This window comes from Temnothorax nylanderi, unplaced genomic scaffold, assembly GCF_030848795.1.
Source record: "Temnothorax nylanderi isolate EJ_2023f unplaced genomic scaffold, tnyl_v1.0 TNYL_tig0098_pilon, whole genome shotgun sequence".
In the NCBI taxonomy this organism is placed as follows: Eukaryota; Metazoa; Arthropoda; class Insecta; order Hymenoptera; family Formicidae; genus Temnothorax; species Temnothorax nylanderi.
The window spans coordinates 374339-400065 of record NW_027249160.1 but is presented as its reverse complement, the minus strand read 5'-3'; the positions used below and the strand labels follow the sequence as shown (position 1 = coordinate 400065).

General features: G+C 37.4%; 1 protein-coding gene across 1 annotated transcript; it reads right to left on the bottom strand.

Moving 5' to 3' along the window:
* Window positions 1-1414: 1414 nt before the first annotated feature.
* Kr-h1 (kruppel homolog 1) lies at window positions 1415-7746 on the bottom strand. The gene is made up of 2 exons (XM_071711324.1): window positions 7408-7746; window positions 1415-4148 (listed from the first exon to the last, which is right to left on the bottom strand). The coding sequence occupies exon 2, from the start codon at window positions 4133-4135 to the stop codon at window positions 2393-2395; it is 1743 nt and encodes a 580-aa protein (XP_071567425.1). The 5' UTR covers window positions 4136-4148; window positions 7408-7746; the 3' UTR covers window positions 1415-2392.
* Between the last annotated feature and the right edge of the window lie 17981 nt (window positions 7747-25727).

Sequence of the window (25727 nt, the reverse complement as noted above, 5' to 3'; positions counted from 1 at the left end):
AAGATCCACACGGTCGGTTTCGCCAAAGTTGATCAATCTGACTTTAGTGTGTTTAACATTGACTTCTCTATCTTCTCTAGTATTAGGACTGGAAGGTGGCAAAAGGCGTAAATTGGATCTGTGGTTGATAATTAATCGACTTTGGCAAAACTCGCCCCGGAATCTTTGAAAATTTATCTAAATTTTCTGACAAATTGTCGACGAATAAAAATTCGCCCGTCCGATCCAAACGTTTGATACGAGAGATTCCAGTGGCATCGTCGTCGAGCAAATAATAACTTGTATCTGTTACATTAAATACAATATGGTGTCAGATGGAACATATTTATTCCAAGTGTAGCACAAATTAGTTTTTGATAAAAGTTATGATTTGAAAAATAAAATTCTTAATTTTCTGAACTTGAGGAGAGTTATTATAAAAGTTGTTAAACGTCTGAAATCCTTAATAAGTTAAATTTTTTTTCTTACTTTGGGATTTCAAATTAAGACAGGCACATAGGCACATCTATCGCATGTGTTACTTTTATAAAATTATAGCAAACTGCCGAGAATAATATATGCGCTAAAAAATACATGATCTGTCTTAAATTTGTCATCTTTTACACAATTGGCGAATATTCAAACAATGACGATGATATTGACACTGGCAACTCCCCGTTAAATCGAATCGTGACACTAACGAGGTAAACTGACGTCAGTCTTGTTAAGGCTGGCAAGAGATTAGATGTTCGGCCTTCGAGCGTGCATCCGACACAGCGAAGGGCGAGTCGATCGGCATGAGTTAGACAACTACATGACAACACATGACAAATACACGACGTCGAAAGTTATACCCAAAAGTGGGCATGTAAATTATTTAAAAAAAACGGACATCGCTCGCGTGCAGCGATGAGGTAATACGTGCAAACGTCCGAGTTACAATTCCTTGCCTCGCTCTACTCAACAACTGAACGTTCATACACTGAACGGTCAACACTTTCTTCCATATCATATTGCATTAATCGATAATTGCGTTAATGATAGTCGATTGGTTGACCACGATATATTCGGCAGTTGTATGGCTAGCGATAATCATCTGACAAAGTTGGCCGGCCATTTAAATATAGCTTTAATCATTTTTTACGTTGATTACTGACCGCTAAATATTGCTGGCAATAGCTGCCGTACAATGTAAATTTACAGTAGCCAAATACCACAAATATATCTAACATATTTCTCTTATACTTGAACGAACCGCCTTTTTACCACAAGCACATTCTCTCTTTCAGGAATACTAAAAATTGTGCATCAGAGATGCTTGTGGTACTCTATTGTGGCCGCTCTATTACGAATCGCACAATGTTAAAAAGACGTAACCCCTCACATAATAAATCTACCATATACTTGAAATATAGACAACATGTACATAAAATAAATATAAAATATAAATAATATATTTTTAATAGCATATTTAAATTAAACGCAACATGAAATTTTCAATAAAACTTTTAAAGAAGCGAAATACATATGTGTGTTCGTGTATAACGTTTTAAAATTAACGTACAGATTTTTCCATCAAAAAAATTCTTTGTTTTTAATATAAGCTTCCCTTTTTTTCCAAACATTATTTACATTTTTATTCCAAATATTTAGTTTAACGAGATTACGTTTTTTTAATAGCTATAGTATTGCGTACGCGCGACTACCTCACGATGCACGCTCACGATCTATACGATCTTTTCGCGATCGAGGAATATATCCAGTCTCTCTCTTCATTTCTCACGCATCTAACATACATATGTAACGTTAAAGCCTCAAAAGACTAAGAGGCTATCGAACAAGATCGAGAAGTTGCGAGTGTTGTCGCACGTGAGCCGTTAGGAAAATACACGCAGTCCGTGGATGGATTGGATTAATCCTTATTAAATGTCATTAAGTAACAAACGCGGCTTCGATCGCCGAGCTAACTTGGCGCGATTGGCTTTTTCTCAGATCATGCTGATTGCGAATGGAAAGTTAAGCAAGGCCAACGAGCTACAATTTACTGGTTACGTTCAGGAGTTACCCAAGAGGCATGTGAGCATCTCCTCTTCCGTCCGATTCCGAAAACGAAACGCCCGCGCCGCCGTGCTTGTCGAACGCAGTTTCGCATCGCGGTTGACGAGTTAAAAGTCCGTTACTCGTTACACACTTTGCGATTATCATTTAACGTTGGAAAACCAGCAAAACTCGCGATGACTTTAAGTTCTCCTTCCTCTCAAATTCGCCCTACACTAGCCAAAGGAACAAATCGATTCTTTTCAGCTCTGGATCTCGGTATTACCAAAGTGGGATACCTTCCGGGGGATCCTTTCTTCTAGTCTCTAAAGTTCGCAATCTTCGCGAAGATTTGCTGGCGATTTCGGCACGTTCACTATGAAGCTCGCGCAAATTGTATGACAGAATTTTGTCTCTGTGAGGTCGCAATTAGGCCGCCACTACCACCGCCGTTTCTTCTGTATTCGCTCTCCATAGACTGAAGAATCATCTTGCTGCGTTTTCTGGGCGGCAAGATCAGCGTCTCCCGCGGTGGTATCGCTAGATCCAGGGCCAGATCAGGCGACGACGCCGGGCTCTCGGGATTGCTGCACGGTGGCGTGAGCAATGGATCCCGATCAACTTTGACGATCCCGGCGCTGTATTCTTGCCTCTGACGTTCTTCCTCGACCGCCTCTAGGGCGGCCTCGACTCTTCGACGCGCGTCATTACCCGGCAGATTTAGGAGAGACGAACAGTCGGTGGCATCGAGATCGACGTCGCTGCTGGTGGTCAAACTGAAGCTGCCGTACGCTGGCTCAGGATAGAAAAATACATGATGGGCCACTGGTTCCAGCGGCGCGCTCACCACCACGCTCGCTTGGAAGCGCTTCTCGTCGATGTCAGCGAGGACGGGTTCCGCTGTGTTCGACGGTGCCATTAATGGCTGAGAATACTGCTGCTCCTTGTTGCCGGAATAGAGATAGTACGCAAGGTCGCGTTGAACGACGTAAGCGTTCGATGTCGAATCCGGATAGGGTTCTTCAGTCTTCAGGTTCTCCTTGTTGTCGACAGCGATCCCCGGTAAATTTGGACTTGCCAGGATCGCGACCGGACCAAGATTGCCGCCGCTACCGCTGCTTCCGCTGCCGCCGATACCCTGAGAAATTTCAACATTCGGTTCGATCGGCGAACCGATCGCCGCAGGCGAGGAGATGCCGCTGTCGATGACAGTGGAGGTAACGGATGCCGGTGACTCCGGGTGCTTCTTGATATGCAGCTCCATCGTTTTCTTGGACCCGAAGGTCTCGTTGCAGATCGTGCACTTGTACACCTTCTCGCCGTAGTGCGACACCTGGTGCAGCTTGAGCACGTGGTTGTAGCCGAACGCCTTGCGACAGATGTCACAGGTGTAGGGCTTCTCGCCGGTGTGGGTGCGCGTATGTACCTTCAATTGTTTGGAACAGGTGAAGCCCTTCTTGCATGACTTGCACACGTACGGCTTCTCGCCGGTGTGCGTGCGCATGTGTATCACCAGCTGGCCGCTCTGTATGAACGTCTTGGCGCATACGGTGCACTTGTGTGGCCGTTCACCGGTGTGGATGCGCATGTGGCGGTGCAGCTTGCCGCTGTGCTCGAACGCGCGTCCACACACATCGCACTTGTACGGCCGTTCCTTCGTGTGGATGCGCCGGTGCACGCTGAGGTTTTCCTTCACTGAGAACGACTTATTGCAGTACTCGCATTGGTACGGTTTCTCACCAGTGTGAGTGCGATAGTGACGCGTCAGTCGCGCCGGCACCGCGAACGTCTTGTTGCAGATGTTGCAGCGATACGGGTCCTCGCCGTCCTTGCCGTGCGACCTTAGGTGACTTTGATACACGCTCTTCTGCGCGAAGCTCTTCTGACAGAGGAGACACTGGTATTTCCCGACCTCCGCCGTCGTTGGACTGGCCGGACCCACGCCTTCGACCCCGCTGCATCCTGGCGTAGCCGCGAACATTGTGAGATCTGGGCTGCACACCAAGCTCTTCACCGAGTTCATCGTCTCTAAGCCGGCCGCAGCCATGCCGCTACCCGGCGCCGACATCGACATCGCTGGATTCGGCGGCACGGACTCCGTCTGATAATAGCCCAACATCGAGGACGGCAGACTGAAACGAAAACATTTGGAGGAGCCCGATTAGTTGAATTATTCTTTATCTTTTATTTTCGCATGTAAATAATTTAACAATACGAAATCATAGTTTAGTCGCTCAGATTTGCCATACTCGCGAGACTCTCCGGTTGTACGGTGTGTACGGTGTGTAAATTACGATCGTGCAGCTTCCGTAGGTTCTTGATTACGCTTAAACTAAGACAGCCAAGGCTGTCGAAAACAAATCTTGTCAAATATCTGCTACACATTTTTTTGTCGGCAAAAAGACTACAAATTTGATGTCGGTTTTAACATATCACATGATGTCGGCAGAACACCAACAAAAGTCTAACAGAGTCTGCTAACATAATCAGACAACAGATTGGCGACAAAAATCAAGCAGAGCCTGCAGGAACCGCCCAAGCTCTGCGTGAGTTCTACTGCTACTCTGCTGTCTGATTATGTCAGCAGACTCTGCTGGCAGAACACGAGCTGAAAGTGGATGCATTTGATATCAGTCTGCTGATATGTTTGATCAAATCTATTACCAATCTGCCGACATATACTATTATTTTGCTTACTGGAAATATTACACGGTTAAGCATTTTGTTGAATTTTTCAAACTACGCGCTAAGATCGACAAGCTGTGCAAACTCGCATACAATTCTTGAACGAGCAGATTCTTGCCACAAGTTCATAATACCGTTACGATATTGTACATACGTGCGACATGTTATGGTAACAATTAATTGCGCTATTGTTAATGTTGCGCACGTCTGATTGTACGCAAACGAAATTTTAACTGCATCATTGTTTACGGACTAAAAAAGTACCAATAATAATTGCAGAACCCGTTATCGCTTTTAGAATATTCCGGCGATAAGATAGCTCGTAAGTGTTAACAAAAAAAGAATGTACGATTGCACATGGCTGCTCGTTAGCAGACAATTTACCGTAAATTCATCATGAATATAATACGATATCTTGTCGCGCTTGTCAAGGAAACTATAGGCAAACATGAAAAGAAAAAGAGGAAATATAAACCGTGCAAGAAGTTGAGCTAAAACGAGCAGGCCTTATATAACCGCGCGCATTGTAACAAAATTACGATATTTATCATCCGAAAGCCGATGCCTTTCGACTTGGATTTATGCCGTTCGTTCATGAAATTTTTGTCCAAACTAGGAAACAGACTCGAGATACCGCAATAGCAATTATAACAGCCTTGTGCAAATTTAAATTTTAGGTAAAAATAGGCAGTATTAGTGAATAAGTTGTAAATAAGCGGACGGAGGATAGTCTTATCTTTTAAATTATACGAATCGTCGAACCGCGTGCACGGCGCTAAGCGGCTGCACGCGCGCGGCGCTATCGTCCGACAACGGTCGCGGGAGGCTGCGGGCGTGGTTGGCGGCCCGTGCTGCCTGCTGCAAGCGTATTGCGCGCCGCCGCCGGCCCGCTTGCCCCCCGTCGCTTGCCTACCGCCGGCCGCGGCCGGTCGTCTTCGCACGCCGCGGCCGCCGAAACCCGCGCGGCCGCCTCCACGTGTACGTCGTGTACGAGTCGCATTTTTTTATAGCGATCACCGACCTCGTCCAACTCGGCGCGCAGTAAGGACGTCGAGAGTTACATCACAAGAGGAGCACGCGGCGGCACACGTCTGACGATAATCGCGCGCGATGTTTTTTCTTTCGTTTTTTTCCCCTCCCATTCTCTCAGCCCTCTTTTCATCCCTATGGTCCTTCTTTTCCTCCTCCACCTCCACCTCCTCCTCCTCCCCCCTCCATCTCCTCCTAATTCTCTCTATCCTCCCTCCTTCCTGCACTATCCATTTGTACAGGGACCGTTCTTCTTCTTCGTGGAGCTCGGACTAATCGGCCGACCCATGACGTGTATCGCAACGCGTAAAAAGGATACGCAAAAATCGTATTGATCCACGGAAACATCCCCCTTACTGAAGGAAAATCTCACCCTACGGCCAACCGTCACTGCTCACGCCCGGAAGACACTTTCGTGCCGAATTTCGTGGAACCGCGTCGCCACTCTTTCTCTTCGTGACTCGAATAACCTTGCGATGACTTCTGATCGCTCTTTATGAAAATTGGCCTAACTGCATAAGAGTAATTAACTGTAGTTTTTCGATTAACTAACAATCGATATCTTTTCCGGAGAGAAATTTAACGTGTCCACGTTTTATTGCGATTTTTTAAATCGCGATATTACTTATCGTTACTTATAACTGTTAGTTTTTACTTTCCTACTTCTTATTTGATTTATTTAACGAATTTCTGCTAATTTTGCAGATCTGCAATTATGCATTTTATATTATTATAATAAATCGTAAAATATGTTTGAAAATTAAAAAAAAATGCGTATAAGGCTCGCGAACTGTAATAAGTAGCGATTAAATGTTAAATGTCACATATACGATCACTAGCACAAGTATAATAAAAAGATAAGACTTTTATACAAGTATTTTTCTCGTGAATACATTATATCGATATATTCTATTACAAACCTTCTATTACAAAATGCGTTGACGTTGATATTATCTTTATTCTAACAATAAGAATATTCTAAGAATAAAAAAATTTGAGCTCTAATTTTAATAATAATCTGATAATATAATTTTAAAATATAATAAATTACATTTTTTTAAATAAGTTTACTGATAACTATTTGTTAAGTAAGAAAATGTTCCTATTAACATGCATGTACACAAGAAGAAAAAAGAAACGAGGTCTATCAGCAACCAGAATATGATGACGCGCGATTCTGGTTTAAAAAGCTGATGACAGTTGGTTCCTCTCCTCGCGCCTTCTCCGACGTGTTTTCTCTCTACGTCGCGAGAAAGTGACTTCGGAGTACAAGTCCACCATCCGTTTAATGCCCAAAATCAAAGTGGCAGACGCTCACTCTAGTCTAGAACCGTTAGAACCGTAGATACGATATATGTCAAAAGCGCTTCTCGCTTCGCTCAATATAATGGCAACTGTCTTTTTATTATGTGCGTGTGCTCAAATCTACAAGGTCTACAAGAAAACAAGAGATTGCAAGTCCGAGTATCTACGGATAAAGATGTATAAAAATAAAAGACAGCAGTCGAGAGAACTCTTAAAACTACGTGAAAAAAGAATTCGAAGGATCCGAAGACATCAGTTTTCACGAATCGGGGCTCGCGATGTCACTTCCAAACGAACAGTTAGGAAAGAGGACGAAATAAATGAAAAAAAAAAGAGGGATTAAATGTCCCGATAGAGGAGAGGAGCACCCACCTACACCGCCACGTTACACCCAAGTGTAATCCAAAATCTGGGCGCTGGTCGTCATCGTCCTTCGTTTCGGCGACATCCGGAAGAGTCTGCGACAGCGCCAACGATGAGTGGACTCGCAGAATCCCGATTTTGATCCAACCAGTCGGCGAGGGATCCGCGAAGCCGAAACCCGAGGAACTTGCACTCGAGAGATCGCGCAAAACTCGGAAAGAAAGGAAATCGCTCCTCTTCTTCTCGTAAAATACGAAGCCAAGACGAAAAAGCGAAAGACCCGCCGCCACGAGGCCGGCCAATCGTACTGTACAATGTTTACCTCCTCGGCCGCACCGAGCGATCACGGCCGAGGCGCACACGCACGAGCCACGAGCGCGCGATCCGCGTTCCCCATCCCCACCGCTCTCCTCATCGCATCACCCTTTTCAGCCCTCCCCTCACCCCGTCGTCGCGCTATCGCCCGCTCGCCTCATCCGCCCCACCTATCCCCGCGGCCCGCCGCTGCCTCTCGGTCTTCGCGAACCGACGACGCGGCGGACGGCGGCGACCTACAATTTCGGGCGGCTGGCTGAGTGCCGCTCGGCAGCACGTGGAGGCTGCCGGCGTGGTCGGCGCGACCTGCCTCGCGCGTGCAATTCGCCACGACGATGGGGCGCGCGGCGAGGGGCGCAGGGGGTGGGGCGCGGCGAGGCGAGGCGCGGCGAGGCGGACAACGGTGAGCGGTGAGCGGTGCCGCGAGAGAGTGCACAGGCGCGTAACCGGCGTTCGCGATGCCCTCACCACTTCTCGACGTGTCGATTATTTTTTCACATCCGCTATATTTGTTACATCAGTCATAATATTTTCTTCTGCCTGCAATATGCAAATGTGTAATTGATTGTCTTGACTCGACTTGAGTGATTAACGTTAACTTTTCGATATATCATATATCTTTAATACGACGTCCTAGAATCTAGAATCCTTCATTGAGGATACATATCCGTTTTTGTCAATTTCAATTAACGAAGAAATATCGCAAAACAGGTACTGACATATTTCATGTTGCATAATCCAAGAATTTGTTATCGCTTCGCATTATTACGCTACTATTGTTGTTCCCAACGGACTTAATCGTCTTAATCAGTAGCGCGCTTGTTACGCGTAGTAAAGCGTAGTTGCTGTTCATATATATAAGTGCTGTAAACAAGACCACACTCTTATCAATGATTCGTGTTGATATTTTCGTGTATAGTACGGCGCCTCACCGACCGCGATCGGCGGCTTTATTTCCAAGTTTAGGCGATAAAATGAAGCTTATTACTCTCGCTAATCAATTGACGTATTATTGTTATAAACGGCAATCACGTCACTCTTGTGCGAAAATAATCTCTGTTTAGTTCGTCAAGACCAATATCGATCGTAAAATTATACGAGACAACGGAGTTGGATGGTCAGACATCAATTAGATGTTTAAACTGTAATAAAAATTTAGCATTTTGATTAATACAATAATAAAGTGTGCAAAAAGCATGCCATCTCTTTGCAAATAACGCGTGACGATTTTTTAAGTAGATATAGAAATGAAGCTTAAAATGTTAGATTAAAAATGATCCAATTTTTAATTCTCCATAAAAAAGATTAAGCTCTGCTATATTCGAGACACGTCAGAAAAGATATTACAATTTACATATACTACGATGCACTTAAAATTAATACAAGATGCTCCGTACGATGTTGTCTGGAGAAATGCCCCTACACGAGATACGCCATTGTCTGAGAAGCGAGAAAGAAAAAGAAAAGGTGGAAAGGAAGAAAGGGAGTACATGAGATTGAAGAACGAGGACAACGAAAGGGACAAAGGGTGGCGGAAAGAGGAAGCGAGAGGGATTGCGAAGGGAAGCGACGCAAAGGGTGCAAAGGACGCGGTGACCTGCGGACTCTTCGCATGCGTGCAGTCACGGATTCACTGCCACACGTGCGCCCGCGCCCGCGCCCGCGCACGCGAATCTAACCCCTGCGTGCCAGCGTCACGTTAAGCGCACCCGCGACCCTATAACTTTACCAAATCCCAAATCCCATAAACACGAGGGGCTCTCCTAATATCGGTCTTCCCTAACTTTCGCTAGAGCTCTTTCACGAACTATTTAGCGAGGATAGAACCGCGATCTCTTCCCTTTATCGGTATTACGCACGTTCAGCTCCGTATAAGGGAGCGATATTTTGATTATAATCACGATATTGTTTAGTAGCGCGTATATCTAGACGTTTCGTTACTCCATATGTTTACATGTACGACGCGCAATTTTAGCATTTTTTCTTTCAAAAAATTATACTTGCTTATAAAAACAAAAGCTATATATATGTTATTTTAACTAATATTATTTTTCGGCGTATATATCAATCTACCTGTAGTTTAATTGTCTTTTTTATTTTGTATCTGACAAGATTTGACTTGAACATTAGAATAATAAATTGTAATATTTTTAACATGCGACAATTTTATTGCTCGCGCCCTTTTTAATACGATTCACAAGTAAACTCTCATATTATTTACGAGTTTAGATTTAATTAACAAATATATTGATTAATGAATAATTTTTGGAAGATGAAAAGCTTTTTCTTTTAAAATATAAAAAAATTATAAGTTATTCTTGAGAATAAACTCCTACAGGAAAATAACGTCTCACGTGTGTTAAAGAATGACTGTAATAGAGTTAATCATTTGAGGATTTGAGAAAATAAGTTAAAATTGTGCTCATGGCAAGGTAAATATTTCGATACGATACTGCACAGTACGCGTCCTGCTCGTCATTGATGGCTGCGTGCGCGCGCGCGTGTGTACGTGCGTCTGTATTCTGTATGTACATGCGTACGTAACGACTGATAGGGTCGCGTCTGTCTTTCGTTTTCACCGCGCTCTGCCTTGTCTTTCCTTCTTCGCAAACTCGGATAGCGCATGATCCACGTGGTTGCTACTACATTTATCAGAGCGGCGCGGCAGGGTGGCAAACGGGACAAAGATCGAAAAAGACTACACCCATATTATATTGAAAGAATGAGGAAACGCGATATCTGATTAAATTCTTTGCTTTATATTTTTCGACACCAATCCTCGGTCTCAGGCATCACCGTGCTATTTAGAGCAATTCAAATTCTTTTTTCTTTTTAATTAATGAGAATCTCGGGGCGGCACAGATCTTGGAGTGTTTCTAGATTCAAGGAATAACAATCAATAGATAGTACATAATTTAAAATGGATCTCAATAATAATAATAATAAATAGGTAGAAGGTAGCGCATGATTCTTTATTAAATTTTGAACGAATTTTATTTTATTAGAATTTAAATTCGAGCATTAGTTAAAATTTAAAAATTTTTAAAGCATAGAACATTCTAATAGACTACAAAAGACTTAAAAATTTGAAATATTTAATACCGATTAAATCAAAATTAACTTATAATTCAAAGGTCACAAGTACTAGAAAACTCCGGGATACGTTGAGCTGTAAGAGTTCTAAAATTCCAACAATATAAGCGCCATATGCATTGTGGATTATATTCGATGCAATGATGCCCTGAATCTGACGATTTCTTTTTTCTCTTTTTTCGTCGCTTTCACCGCCCAATCAGTCGATCGTAGAAAGTTCAAGAACACTGTGCGTCATAGGCGCATTTGGGTTCGTATAAGTATAAGTATTTAAACCATCATCATTAATCATCATTAAACGCACGTTTTTAACCCTACAAAAAAATGTTCTAGTAAACATTATGATAAAGTTTCTCTTATCCTAAGATCTATTGATATTATAACAAAAATTGCGAGATACTTTTATACAAAAAATTGTGCGCAGGTTTTATATTTTACATTATATATTTTTGCAAAAAATAATGTGTTTTATATTTTACAAGAGACTATATTGTATTATTTGACTTATTTTTATGTGTAATTTATAGATATGGAGATGGATAAAATTTCCTTCAAATAAAAATGAAATTTTATGATCTAACAAGAAAACATGAGCAAATAACCTCCCACAATTTCAATGAACTTACAATGTGTTATAGATCAACATAAGAGAGACATGTTTTTTTTTCTATAATTAAGTTGTCTTATGAAAAACAGACTATTGAAAAAGTCGATTTCTAAACACATATCGTGAGAACGATATAAGAGTTACGAGAGAATTAAGAAAAAATATTTTGACCAAAAGTTTTTTTAGTTTCAAAGGCACGTTAAAACAGCATATTTAAAAATATTGTACTTTTTAAAATAGCCTGACATCTATTGTTTTTAAAAAATTTAGAATTTTTTTCTGCAAATAATTTTGTCTTTAAATGAGCTTTAATCTTATTATTAAAAGATCTTTTATTTCTCAGAAATAGTAATGGCGTAGGCTACTTTGAAAAATATAACATTTTGGAAAAATTTAAATACTGCACCTTTAAAAAATCCCTTTAAAACTATAAAATGTATGTTTAACAATAAGACATTTCATATCTCTTACACTGTTTTATATTCTTTATATATACTAATAGATACGTACATTACCATTTTTTTATTATATATATATATATCTGATATACGCTCTTAGAAATATAAAATAGGATTTATTTTTCAAAGGGCTTTTACCCCCTTAACCCCTTGGCTATTAGGCGAAAAAAATGCTTTTGATAAAAGAGTTAAAAAAATTATTAAAAAGATGCTTTCTAGTGGGTTTTTTGAGTCGCTGAATCTAAAACTGAATCCAAATTTCAAAATTTTAAATGGTGGAAAAGTTTATAAAAATTCTTACAAATTAATTTTTATGTAAACCGAGTATTTAAAAAATTTTTTTGCCGTCATATTAAATTCGTCATTAAAATAAACCAATTTTAATTTTAAAAACAGAATCAGCGACTTCAAAAAAACCTTTAAAACTTTTTATGCAATTAAACCATATTTAAATTTTTTGCTTATTATATTGAATTTGCCGTTTTAAATTCTTGAATTTTTATTTTGAATTTGAAATCAGCGGTTTCAAAAAACTTTTAAATATAAATTATTATGCAAATCGAACAATTTTTTGCACTTTTGGTCTATTTTGAATTTCGCAATTTTGTTTCAGATTTGAGTTCAGCGACCTCAAAAACATATATAAAGAGAGAGATATAGGACCCTGTTCTAATTGCTCCTTTAAAAGTAACTTTTCTTGAATGTGCGGATTTTTCCATGAACAGTCCTGGCTAGTTTATTTTGCGGATATTTCCGTCATTGACAGTCAAGGGGTTAACATACGTAAAAGCATTCGAAGAATGTATCTCATAGAAATTCGATCTACAACATACATATTCATCAAAATCAGAGAGTGACTCTTACATAATACATACGTAAATGCAAATATCTGAATTATAATATAAAAATTTACGCAATTATTTCTACTTCATTTCTTACCATAATCGTGTACTCGTGACGCTCTGCTGATTCTTATATGAAATATATGATAGTGAAATATATGATAAGATGAATTTTTATCTGATTATGTGTGCATATAAAATTGATTGATCATTGTTGTGTAAAATTGATACATATTGTTGTGTGTGTGTGTGTGTGTGTGTTGTAAATTTTTACGTGGTCGTAGTAAGATTTACAATACCTACATGTCAAAACATGTACAATATTTGATTGGTAATATATATTTATGGAAAACTTTTGTTTTTAAGAGAAATCGTTTGATTGTTTTTTTAAATAAATACAATGATCAATAGTAAATTTATAATAGCGATAGGTATTGTAATCTTTAATAATACAAGTAAAAATTAATAAAAACTATGTGTAAGTAAAACATATCAGTTTTTATATCAATTTCATAAATCCTATAATGTCGTTACATTTTAGCTTAATTCATAAGAAGATGTAAAGAGAAATATATTTCTTTATGTAATCTGTATTATAATTATTTTTCCCCGTAGCATTACGAAAAAGTCTTTAATTAATATTAATTACGTAAAATATGTTGATTAATCATTATCTTCTGTTAATATTCTAGAATTAACACAATCACTATTCTTAAAAATTATTTGTAATACTACATTCTAAGTAATGTTGTATGTGAATATATTTTTCAATTCAATTTTACATTACGTGTCTTTAAAATGATATAATTAGATAAAAAACTCATCTTATCACTATCATGTATTTCATGTGAGAGCGTCACAAATACATGATTATGGCAAGAAACGAGTAAAAATAATTGCATAAGCTCTTATGTTATAATTCAGACTTTTTTCTTTGGATTTGGATACTCTTACGAGTATATACGGGATGAGAACCCGATGTAACACTTTGATACAAAGAATTAAAACGGCCCTCGATGAAGAGTTGTGTTGATTGTCTGAAAGCGCGCGTGGCACGTATCAATATTAGATAACGAACGTTCTGCGTTTTCATCAGACTAGCGACCTTGAATGGACGCAATAAGACACGTGTTGACTGCCGAAATGCGCAGCGATTAATATGTTATGCGTACATCAATAATGAGTAGAAAACATGTAAAATTCACTTAGGGGCGGTTGTTCCAACCGGTAAACTAACTAATAGTTAAATCATAACTATTTCTTTCTTTTTCCTTCAAATTAGAGAAAGATAGACATATGATTTAACTATTAGTTAGTTCACCAATAGGTTGAAACAACCGGCCCTTAGAGACGTTCAGCATATTTATGTATGCGCGTGCGCGTACACATACAATGTACAATTGTATATTTTTCCTTAAATTTTTCTTAAAATTAATTATTTTATCCATGGAAGCATTAAACTAAGATCATTAAACATTAATATGTTACGTGATGTATCTATTCCTTAGAGGAAGATGGAAAAATTCGAAGCACCTTAAGCCTTTTTCAAGATAACTTGAAAACTATTAAAGATAACAAACTTTGTTTTTGCTGAGTTATAATGCCAAATGTTTGTTACAACGTGCTCCTAACAAATTTTGTTTATTTATAGTAAGTTTAATATTATAACAAATTTTTTGAAGGTAGATTTTTTTGTAGAGTGATTTGAACCATGTTGGACAAGGTGACACACTTTATTAATCTCTGCAACATATTTATTATATTCTAATTTACTACAAACTCTAATTTTTGTGCGCTTTGTAACAATGCCATACAAATATATATAACATGTTTAAAACTTTTACTCACGATAATATATGTATACTCTTATAATGTATACTCATCATAATATTATTACTTCTAAAAGAAAGAAACAATAAAATATAAAATGCAATATTTTTCAAAAGTATTATACAAAACTATCTCAAAATTATCCGATATCGCTATTTTTACCTTTATATCGTACACAATGAAAATGTACACCATATGACACTTGCTAAATAGACTATTAAATTTCTTTAAGAAAATATTTTTTTAATGATAAAAAAAGTGCTAAGTTTATACGCGAAAATACTATTATACAGAACAATGCTTTTTTAACGCATTAAGAAGTTTAAAAATATTATGACTAGATAAATATTATTTATATAACATATTATGATTATTATTATTTCGCGCGCGCGCGCGTTTGTGTGTGTGTACATTTATACATTACTGTGACTGACCTTTTGAGATATTATCTGTAAACCTAAACGAGATGCAGTAACCAATCAACTTAGCGCTTTCTCATACGAGCGAAAGGCTCTGACGTCGCTTCTTTTCATACAGAAAATGTTTTCTCGCTTTGTTTGCATGAATCCTTAGCTTTTTATAATGATTAACATAAAAACAACCAATATTAATTGCAAGTTTCTTTAGGGTCATTTATATACGAAATTTGTAATTATATTTTTTTCTGACAATGATATTGTTTTTTGAATAAAAATTTCAAAATTTTTATTTAAGTAGTACCTATCATTAGGATATTACAATGAAAAGTACTCCCAAGCTGTATGTACTATCTCGCGTAAAGATACACTATTTGTCTCGCCGTAGCATGTGAACTTGGTGCAAAACACGACGATATACCTTAAATATTTTTAATTATAAAATTAAAGCTTCACTCCTTCTTCTCCGTCCGTATACATGTCAGCATATTTATGTTATATACTGATCAAAAAAATTATCGCAACATTCAATTCATAAAATTTCGCGTAACTCCAAATAAGCGTATCTTCGCGAAAAATTGTCGTATTTAAACAAATTTATTTTTATTGTAAAGGGTAAAATCCCTCCTTTAAGGAACTTTAGTTAGATTTTGATTTTATCCTCCTACCAACTCTTCAAAAGTAAGGACGTGTTTTTTCTCCAAAAAATTGCATAGTTTGACGAACTCTACGGGAATACATTTTTTTCGCAAATATCATGATAACATTGATAACCATCCTAAAATATGGATTTTTCCTTGCAGATTAAAAAGATTGAGGTCCGTACGATTTTTTTTTCGCGGAGTTACGGTGTATCAATGTTACTTATGCATTTTTGTTTTATGTAAGTTACCGCCAACTTTAATACACCGTAACTCCGCGGAAAAGAATCGTACGGACCTCAATTTTTTTTAATTTGGAAGAAAAAGTTCATATTTTACGATAATTATTATGATATTTGTGAAAAAATTTTATTCCACACCGTATAGAGTTCGTCAAACTATGCAATTTTTTGGAGAAAAAACACGTCTTTACTTTTGAAGAGATGGCAAGAGGATAAAATCGAAATCTAACGAAAGTTCCTTAAAAAAGGGAGTTTACCCTTTAAAATAAAAACCAGAAAATTTTTTTTAAATACGACAATTTTTCGCGGAGATAGGTATGCTTATTTGAAATTACGCAAAATTTAGATATGAATTGAGTGTTGCAATAATTTTTTTGACCAGTGTATATTAATATATATAATTTTATATTTGATATATATGTATCTATATGTACGGACATCGTATATGTGTAAAGGTACGATGATACATTCGTAATACATTCGCGATTGCCCGAAAAGGTCTATTGTGAGTACTAGTCTTCATTACGAAATTTGCTTCCTGCGCTTAAAATAGCCTCGACGAACATCGTCGTGTTTACGCTATCTAAGGATAGAGCGATAACGCGATGTCGTAACAGGCAGCATTGACGCAATTGCAGGTAGCTTGTTTTCGTTTGTTAATTAAAAGCACACAAGTATATATCTTTTATATAAGTCCGATCCGAGTAATGTTCAGCAATTGAGAGCTAATGAGAGTAATGCTATATAGTTAATCGAATCGTGAAATATATCACGATGATTTTTAAACAGACTAATAATATATTATCTAATTTTGCACCTAATTGTTGATAATAGTATTTAATTGCGAAAATAAATCAATGACATTTAGATGGGATTTATTACGAAATAATATGAAAACATCAAAATTAACATCGATTAAATAGGTACAAAGGTACAAAGCAAAAGCAAAAGATAAGAGCTCGTTGCGTTTTATATCCCCCGATATTAAACTCGCTTTCTCATGGACATATATGTTTGATATTCTCGAAATTCTCATTCCATTACGTATATCATATTACCAACATATATTACAGCTTTGTCAATCATATTTTTTTCCCTTCGGCCTTCGCTCCTCTACTACCTTCTTTCGAGGGTTGTATAATGTGTGTGGGGTATGTACGTGCGCTACATCGTGTAATATCCTGAATGCATTTCGTCGAAATTGAAGCTTCTGGACCGGTCTGCGAACGCCAACTTCGCAAGAGTTCCACGGTTACGCAGGACGACGCACGGAGAGCGGGTCGAGTTTGCGGCACGGCTCGCGCGATTTGGCGTGTCGTGGTCATGCCGCACACTATGCGGCAAGTGCTGTGGCAAGGGTCGGGTCGCTCCAGCTCGCTCCGACTCGTTCTGACTCACTCGCGATATTACTCGAGAGAGAGAGAGAGAGAGAGAGAGAGAGAGAGAGAGAGAGAGAGAGAGAGAGAGAGAGAGAGAGAGAGAGAGAGAGAGAGAGAGAAAGAGAGAGGGTGGAGGGGGAGGGAGAGGAGAGGAAGGAAGAGAGAAAGAGAAAGAAGGAGAGAACCGGAGTACGGAGAGCAATGACCTAGTGCGCGCGATGCACGTGTTCGGTTCGGGTAGAAACCACGACGACTGCCTCACGACGGGGCATTGGACGCCACGTGCGGTCTGTGGCGGAAGGTGGGAGAAGGGCAAACCGCCGGTTCCGCGAGAGGATCGCGGGAAGGAGGGTGTATGGTTGTGCCGGAGGTGCGCGGGGAAAGGAATGTGACGACAGTGGCACGCTCGCTTGTGTTCACGCACACAAGGACCAACGCTTGGTGCGATAGGAGCCCCTCGTCGATACGCCCTCGTTGATTCGGATAATGGAGATAGCTCGGTAAAACCCCGGCCCGGCGTTTCAGCGCTGGGCGCATGCGGGCGAAGCTGCGAATATATACGTTGCTCCAGGGACGAATCATAAAATCAGGATCGTAAATCGGGAATATTTAGGGAAGTTCCTAATATGTTGGATACATATGAGTTGTGAATGGAACCATTTATGACGATATTCTTTGACAGTATTGGCGCCATAAGATTTTTTGACAGAATTGCCTCTATGGATTTTACTCACTTTATCGATTTAGCTATACCTGTCGATGTCACAGCGATAATTTAAAATGCTCTATTTATTTTTATACTAGCTTGATACACCCGTGCTTCGCTACGGTATCCGTGAAACACGTTTTACCCCTTTTCATCCCGTTAGGGGTCGAATTTCTAAAAATCCCTTCTTAGTGGGTGCTTACGTCATAAGAGGAATACACTACCCGAATTTCATGTTCCTAGGTTCAGGGTTTCGGGCTGGGCGTTGATGAGTCAGTCAGTCAGTCAGTCAGTCAGGACATTTGTCTTTATATATATAGATTTGCTATGTTATAATCATAATTATTTAAAAATAATAAATGTTCCATTGACACAACAACAGATTCGAAAACTCTAAAAGTTCGAAAACTCTAAACTATATCTTTTAGGCAGAGCTTTTTACGTTTTTACATAGAAGAAGGTAGGGTAATTCGAACCATCCTAAGCTTTTTTCAAGATACTTGAAAACTATTAAAGATAACTAAACTTTGTTTTCGTTGAGTTGTAATGTCAAATGTTTGTTACAACGTGTTCCTAACAAATTTTGTTTCTTTATAGTAAGTTTAATGTGTTATAACAAATTTTTCGAAGGCAGATTTTTATAGAATAATTTGAACCATGTTAAGCAAGGTGACACACTTTATTAATCTCTGCAACATATTTATTATATTCTACGTTACTACAAACTTTAATTTTTGTGCGCTTTGTAACAATGTCATACAAATATATATAACATGTTTAAAACTTTTACTCACAATAATATATATACTTATAATGTATATACTCATCATAATATTATTACTCCTGAAAGAAAGAAACAGTAGAATATAAAATGCAATACTTCTCAAAAGTATTATACAGACTATCTCAAAATTATCGGATATCACTATTTTTACCTTTATATATCGTACGTCGTACACAATTGAAATGTACACCATATGACGCTTACTAAATAGACTACATTAAAGTTTCTATCTTAGTTTTACATGCATGCAACAAAAAGCGACTAAGAAGCTACGAAGTAAATTGACTGCGAAATAAAAGTTTATAACGTTGTAAGCGTTACTTACACATAAAAGTGTATCGCTTACAGCATAAGGTTATTATATAATCAGTTTTAATTTTTAACTTTATGACACATTGTGCCATACGTTAGCTTAGGGGGGGCCAGCAGCTAATAGTAATTCCACTGCTGTCCGCTAAGTTGTAACACTTAATAATCTAGATATCGTGATAGTTCAAGTTGCCCACGTGGTTCACGTTACCTCAACTTCCTCTATATGAGTGTACGCACACGCGAGTTTGTGTTTGTGCATACGTGCATGCATATATACATATCGCACACCGAGAAGAATACTGTCACAACTAAAAAAATTTCGATCTTAAGTCTATAAAAAGTACGGCTAAAATGATACCTACGTGCTATAATAGTGTCACAAGTTTATATGCGAAATCCGCTGCACGGGGCAGAAGTATCGTTATTCTTTTAAACCGATTATGTTGCGGTTTCCTGGATGAATAGTATCATAAGTGAATCACAGAATTGGCAAGTGAATCACAGCAGACTTCTTCAAGAAACAATATAAGTTTCATTGTATCGAAATATCGTAATTGTAATTGCGTTAGTTATTTCACAATTCAAAGAAATTAAATTAAATTTATTTTTTCTCTCTTTTAAAAATTGTGAAAATTTTGAGTTGTGACAGTATTCTTAGATAGTAGTATTTTAAAAGTATACAAAGTATACAAATATAAAAAACTAAAAAGCAGTTTTAGGTTTTCCACTTTTTGAATTTGTTGATGAAATAGTTATTATTATTATCATATTTCATAATTATGATTATATTATATATTTATGAATATATTAAAATATTTACAATTATAATATCTTAATTTATATATTTGTATGTAATGTATACGCGCGTGTATATGTTCATATTATGTACATATATAAAAATAAATAATTTGTTGCGCCTGTTGGTCTAAAATTCAAATTTTGTAGATACTTGTCGCAAAAATTTATAATGGACGTAAATATTGTGTTATTTCCTATAGATTACTTCGTATGATACGGGCCTGCGTATTATCAAGAGACCTTGACTTCACAACACTAAGCGCGCGAGATGCGACGAAAATTTGGCGATCAATACCTATAGAGCGGTCGCAAGCTCCAGCATCAGAGGTATAAGCAAATTGGATTACGGTAGGCCCGTTACCCCCCGGCACAGGCAGAAGGTTATATCCTTGTCTATAATTCAGGATAAACGAAGTTAGTTGATATCAATGTTTAATGAAATAAAAGTAGCAAAAGTGCTTCGTGTAAATCGCATGTTTGCATATTATCTATAACAAGCCGCTATTACACTCAGAAAAAAGTGTAGCATCAGATAGTACAATTGTGAAGATCTCTTCTACAAATAATAGTACAAATAGGGACAGGGATAAATTGTAGTAAATGAGTCTAAAAAATTGTTCTAAAAAATTATTCTCAGATTGTCTGAAATCAATTGACAAACTGTTTAAGACTGTAACATATTATAATATTAATTCGCGTGTTTGTTTCACAGAATCACAGTTTTTGTGTTTGCATGTGACAAAATAAATTTGCTACAAAATTGTAGTTAATCGGTGTATTTCATATTTTCTATTACATTACAATTTAAAGTTACTTATCTGACAAAATAAGGTCTACAATATTGTGTTAACTTTTTCCGAGAGATTTTTCTCAGTGTATGACAGACGTTACATTAAGTAAAACCATTGACCGCTTATACGAGAAAAATCATAACAATCTTACTAAGCTCGAAGAACAATTACACAAAATTGAGAAAAAGATAAATATATATTTATCATAATACAATATAATATATCAAATTTCACGATATGTTTATCCAATACTATTAATCTGTAAGTATATATAGTTTATGAAAAAGAACAAAGAAATTACAGTAATAATTTTATCATATGTATTTTTACATTTAAAATAAAATCCAACATTTCTATCTTCCCTAATGTTCGAGTTGCAAATTCCTACAAACACGTACAATTACTATCAAAATATCAGATTTGGATAAACGTTCGGTTGAAACTTCAATTGTGATTTAAGTCAGCTTATAGGTATCGTGTGATTTCTATTTATATATATTTACTACCAATCTCCTGATATAAAAGAGATCCTGAAAAATCCTTTTTAATAGAAAACACGACATCTCAGACTAGCTATGAGGGGCACTCTGTGTACTGGATGCCGTTCCTGGAGAACACGTGTGTCGTTTCGTTCGTACGATTCCCCCGAAACGGGGTTTACGTCGCTTTCAGCAGGGAAGCTGCGCGTTTGCATTGGGGATGGGACAGAGTAGACCGGAGACTAATGCTACGCTTGGAGGGTAGAAGGTAGAAGGGGGAGACGAACCAGCTTGAACCGGCAATGGAGGCGGTGGCAGCGGCGACAGCCGACAGCGCCGGCGGCGGCGGCATTGGATGGAGGGACGGAGTGGGAAAATGAAAAGGAGAAGTGAGGGGATAGGGAGAGGATCGAACGAAAGAGCGGGTCTAAAACGATGTCGTACCTTGACCAATCTCAACGCGACTTGTTTTAAGCTATGCGCCAGAGAGCGAGCAAGAGACGGCGAGTACGGCGACCTTAGAAACGAGTTGCGTGATCGCGCTGGCCGCTGAAACCGAAACGGCTGCGGCGGCGCGTGCTGGAGCGGGAGAAACGTGAACCCTCTCTCTCTCTCTCTCCCGATGGACCCTTGTTTTGCGCTTATTTGGGGCCAGGACTCATGTCCGCTGGGACTCACATTCGCGACTCGAATTCGGGCTAATGTCTTGTCGATGTCGTGGATATTGCGAATGTAGATTTGATTAAACCGATTTAAAAGAAATCGGAGTTGTGTACGCTTATATATGTTTGAGCGTCGCGGACTTTTGCCTGTTAGCTCACTGATACAAACATCGTGATGTCGAGTATTTTTATTAGCTTTTAATTAATGTAATAATATATTTTAGTGTTGGCGATAATCCATTCATGATAGACTAATTGTATAAGACTAAAAGAAAGGAAAAACATTCGCCACGTGAGACAACTTTATATTGATATAATATTCGACGCAAAAACATGAACAATAATGAACATATAGAAATGTAATCGCTATAGAATAAATAAATGCAAATTAAATTATAGAGATATGCAAACTATTCGATTCGAATTTCTATAATTTGAATACTATTCGGAAAATAAGCATCTAGATCGAATACGAATCATATACATATATATACCTACAAAATGAGGAAAAAGTATCGGACCGATAAAATATCTTGAAAACAATGAATTTCAGAAGAAAATGTTTCAGACAAAAGTTGTTCAAATTAATTAGTAGAAAAAGATAATACAGTAAAAAATTGGAATTTCCATTAAAAAAAAATAAAGCTAACCTGACTTTGGCAATGCTTATGGTCAACTAATATACTGCCATTAAATGGATCTTTTTAAACCTTACGACTTTTGTCTGAAACATTTTTTTCTAAAATCCATTGTTCTCGAGATATTTTACTGGTCCGATACTTTTTCCTCGTACCCTGCATGTATATCGCCAATTTCATAAAATCATATTTCCCATTAATAAGCAAAACAGTACGGTCATGTTACCTAATAGATATATATTCAGTGAGTGCATTCAACAGACAGTATTACAATCGCTCACTGAGCGGCTAAGTAGTAGTCCAAAAGTTTATTTCTAATTTTGTACACATGCTCTGTGACCCTATCAAATTGTAAATAAAAGTTTAAATATACATACAAAAATAGTAACAGTATATTGTGTTATTTTAATTTCTATCTATGTAATTATAGATAATGTTATTAGATGCTACATTAGAGTATTTTAATAATCTATGATTTTCCGTCTAATTGTTTCAGTTACTACAACATTAAATAAAGTATATTTAAATATGTTTTTTGCATTAAAAAGAATTTATATTATATATAATCAATACTATTTTTCCACAGAAAAATATTTTTTTATTATCTACGTGTTAAAATTCAATCTAATAATTATATTGTTAATTAAAAATCATATTTTAACAATTTGATTCAATTTTATTCGATTCGTTTCGATTCAGATGAAATTTTGTCGATTTGATTAAATTCGACATTAAAAATCTTTGAGAGATTCACACATCTCTACTAAATTATATGTATATTATACATTATACATGTATATAGAGGAAGTGTAGTTATTAATATTATGAGATAGTAAAGAAATATGATACATCACGACATCTAGCCTATTAAGTGTTACAACTTGGCAGACAACAATAGAATTAGTTATAGCTGTTGGACCCTTAATCTAACGCGTACAAAGCGGCAGCGTAATACAAAGTGTCATAGAACTAATACGTTAAATTGAAGATTTGGTGAGTATTGCTATACCTATCTGAAACTTTGAAACGCATTTTCTCGGAAATGATTGGGTCACAAGTAATTAAAAAAAAACTAAGCGCCATTGTAAAAAGAATTAAAAGACCTTTAAAATAATGCGCTTGACCCCTTTAATGCACTTTAATTGACCCCTGTTGCTATTTAAGATTTTTGAGAGGGTTGTTACCTCGCCTAAGGGTAGCCCAAAGTAGATAAATTTGTGACAAAGCTCTCCCTCTCGAAAATTGATGCGTCTCGGCGTTTTTCAGGAAAATAACTATCGCAGACAGCACATATATCTAAAAATAAAGACGTCGTATAGACATTTTAAAGACATGTTTTAGTCATACGTATCTAAAAGACATCTTAGACATTTTTATGGCGTCTTTTAGACATGCATGCTGTTTGCGTAATCTCCAAAATAATCCCAGTGGACATTCGTTGGGACCCTCTGTATAAAAAAATCGAGCATTTTTCAGTGCTCATTCCAAATTGGTTTTCATCGACATCTTCATCATTTGTAAGAACTTTTTATAGTTTTTATTAATATTTTATCATTTTTATTAATTTTCCATAATTATATTGCGCAATTTTGTTTATATTTGTATAGCGTATGCAATATTTGTGTTTTTTTGCACAAACTTTTGTAACAGTCAGAATAAAATCGAAAATAAAATTGATATCTAATAATAACTATATAATTGAGAAACTTCTGTTCGAGATTTTTGTCGTCGCAGATGTGCAGTGCCTACTCCAATTAATCCGCGCAAAGACTATACGTTCAACTTCATTCTTTAGGCATTTATTATTAAATATATCCAGAAATTATTTTATATAGGTAGTTTAAAATGTACAAGAAAAGAAATTAAATGAATTTAATTTCATTTTTAAATTGTAAAAACTTTGATATTTTCGTCATTTTTAAGTGCATCTTCTTCCTTAATTCCAATTGTAACTTTCTACCAATAGCACTCGCAAATAGCACTGTAAATTGAAAAGCTGTATCATTTAAATTGTAATATCAACTTTGTTGCAAACTGATGTTGCAATCTGTTTTAATCAAATATATTATGGAAACGATACTACAAATTTTGTAATTTTGTGAAACAAAGCTCAACGACTTCGCGAGCGCTATCGGGTTCCAAGCATTCGCGTAGAGATCAAATCTAGACAACAGATTAGAGAGTGCGTGAATGGATTTGAAAGGGGTCACTATTAGACGACACTAAAGTAGAAAGTGGAAAGAAGATTCCAATGGTAAGAGAGAAGAAAGAAAAGGGGATGGAGGAAAGAAAAGAAAGAAGGTCGACGACCTAACACACCACGTGCAACAATGTATAATGTATGCCATCGGCTGCATCACGCTCGCGGTACGTTATCCCTCAAGGCCGCGGTACCTTTGCTAAGTAAAGGGCTTAGTAGCTTTCTCCGCCTGGCCCGATTTCTCCTCTCGGCATTACGTAACACATGGGGTGTCATGTGTCGACATAACGAGAGAAAAAGGATGAAACGCGATCACCTCAACTCGTTAGGCCTCGACCCGGAAGCGATAAGTTCTCCCATGTGACAGATTGATCGCGCGGTTGACAACTGTACGTTTCCGACGAGGTTTAATCCTGCACGTCGCACATAATTAATTTAATTTTATATCAAATATATACTTAATTTCGTAGATTAAAATTTTGTCTATGCATCTTTTTTACATATTTTTACAACAATTAATTAAATCACGTTTTTGATCGCGTTTTAAAGAGGAACAACTAAAAATAAAACAATTACAAATGATGATGTTATTTATTTATACATAAAAACACCTTTTTAAAAAAAGGTAAAAAAAGGGCGCCAGGTGTTTGCGCCCTTTTTTGCGCAAAACAATATTGTTTTAATCTATTTTTGCTATAAAAGTAGTGATATTAGATATCGTGCCAAGTGAGCATGAATTTATACCTACTTAATAGAATATAATAAAATATTTAATGTCTGAAGACGAGCGTGGCCTAGTAGACAGTGTACTGGTCTATTGAACCGAAGTCCCGGGTTTGATTCCCGGCAGAGCCAAAATTATATTCGCTCGTTCTCCTCTCGGAAGGCAATGGCAAACCACCGAGAGTATGTCTTGCCAAGAACGCTTCTCTAAAAAATTATTCGGAATCGGCGTTAAACTGTAGGTCCCATATATAATGTGTATAATCCACGTGCGCAACACATGTATATGAAGAGGAGCCACCACGCTAGGACACGAGTAATAGGACTGAGGATGGATGGATTAATGTAAAAGAACTTGTTAATGAGCATGATCGGCCGATGGTGCGATGGTGTGATGAAAAATTATGTTTACC

Coding starts and splice junctions, on each gene's coding strand:
- Kr-h1 (XM_071711324.1), bottom strand. CDS start 4,135: ATGTTGGGCTATTATCAGACGGAGTCCGTGCCGCCGAATCCAGCGATG.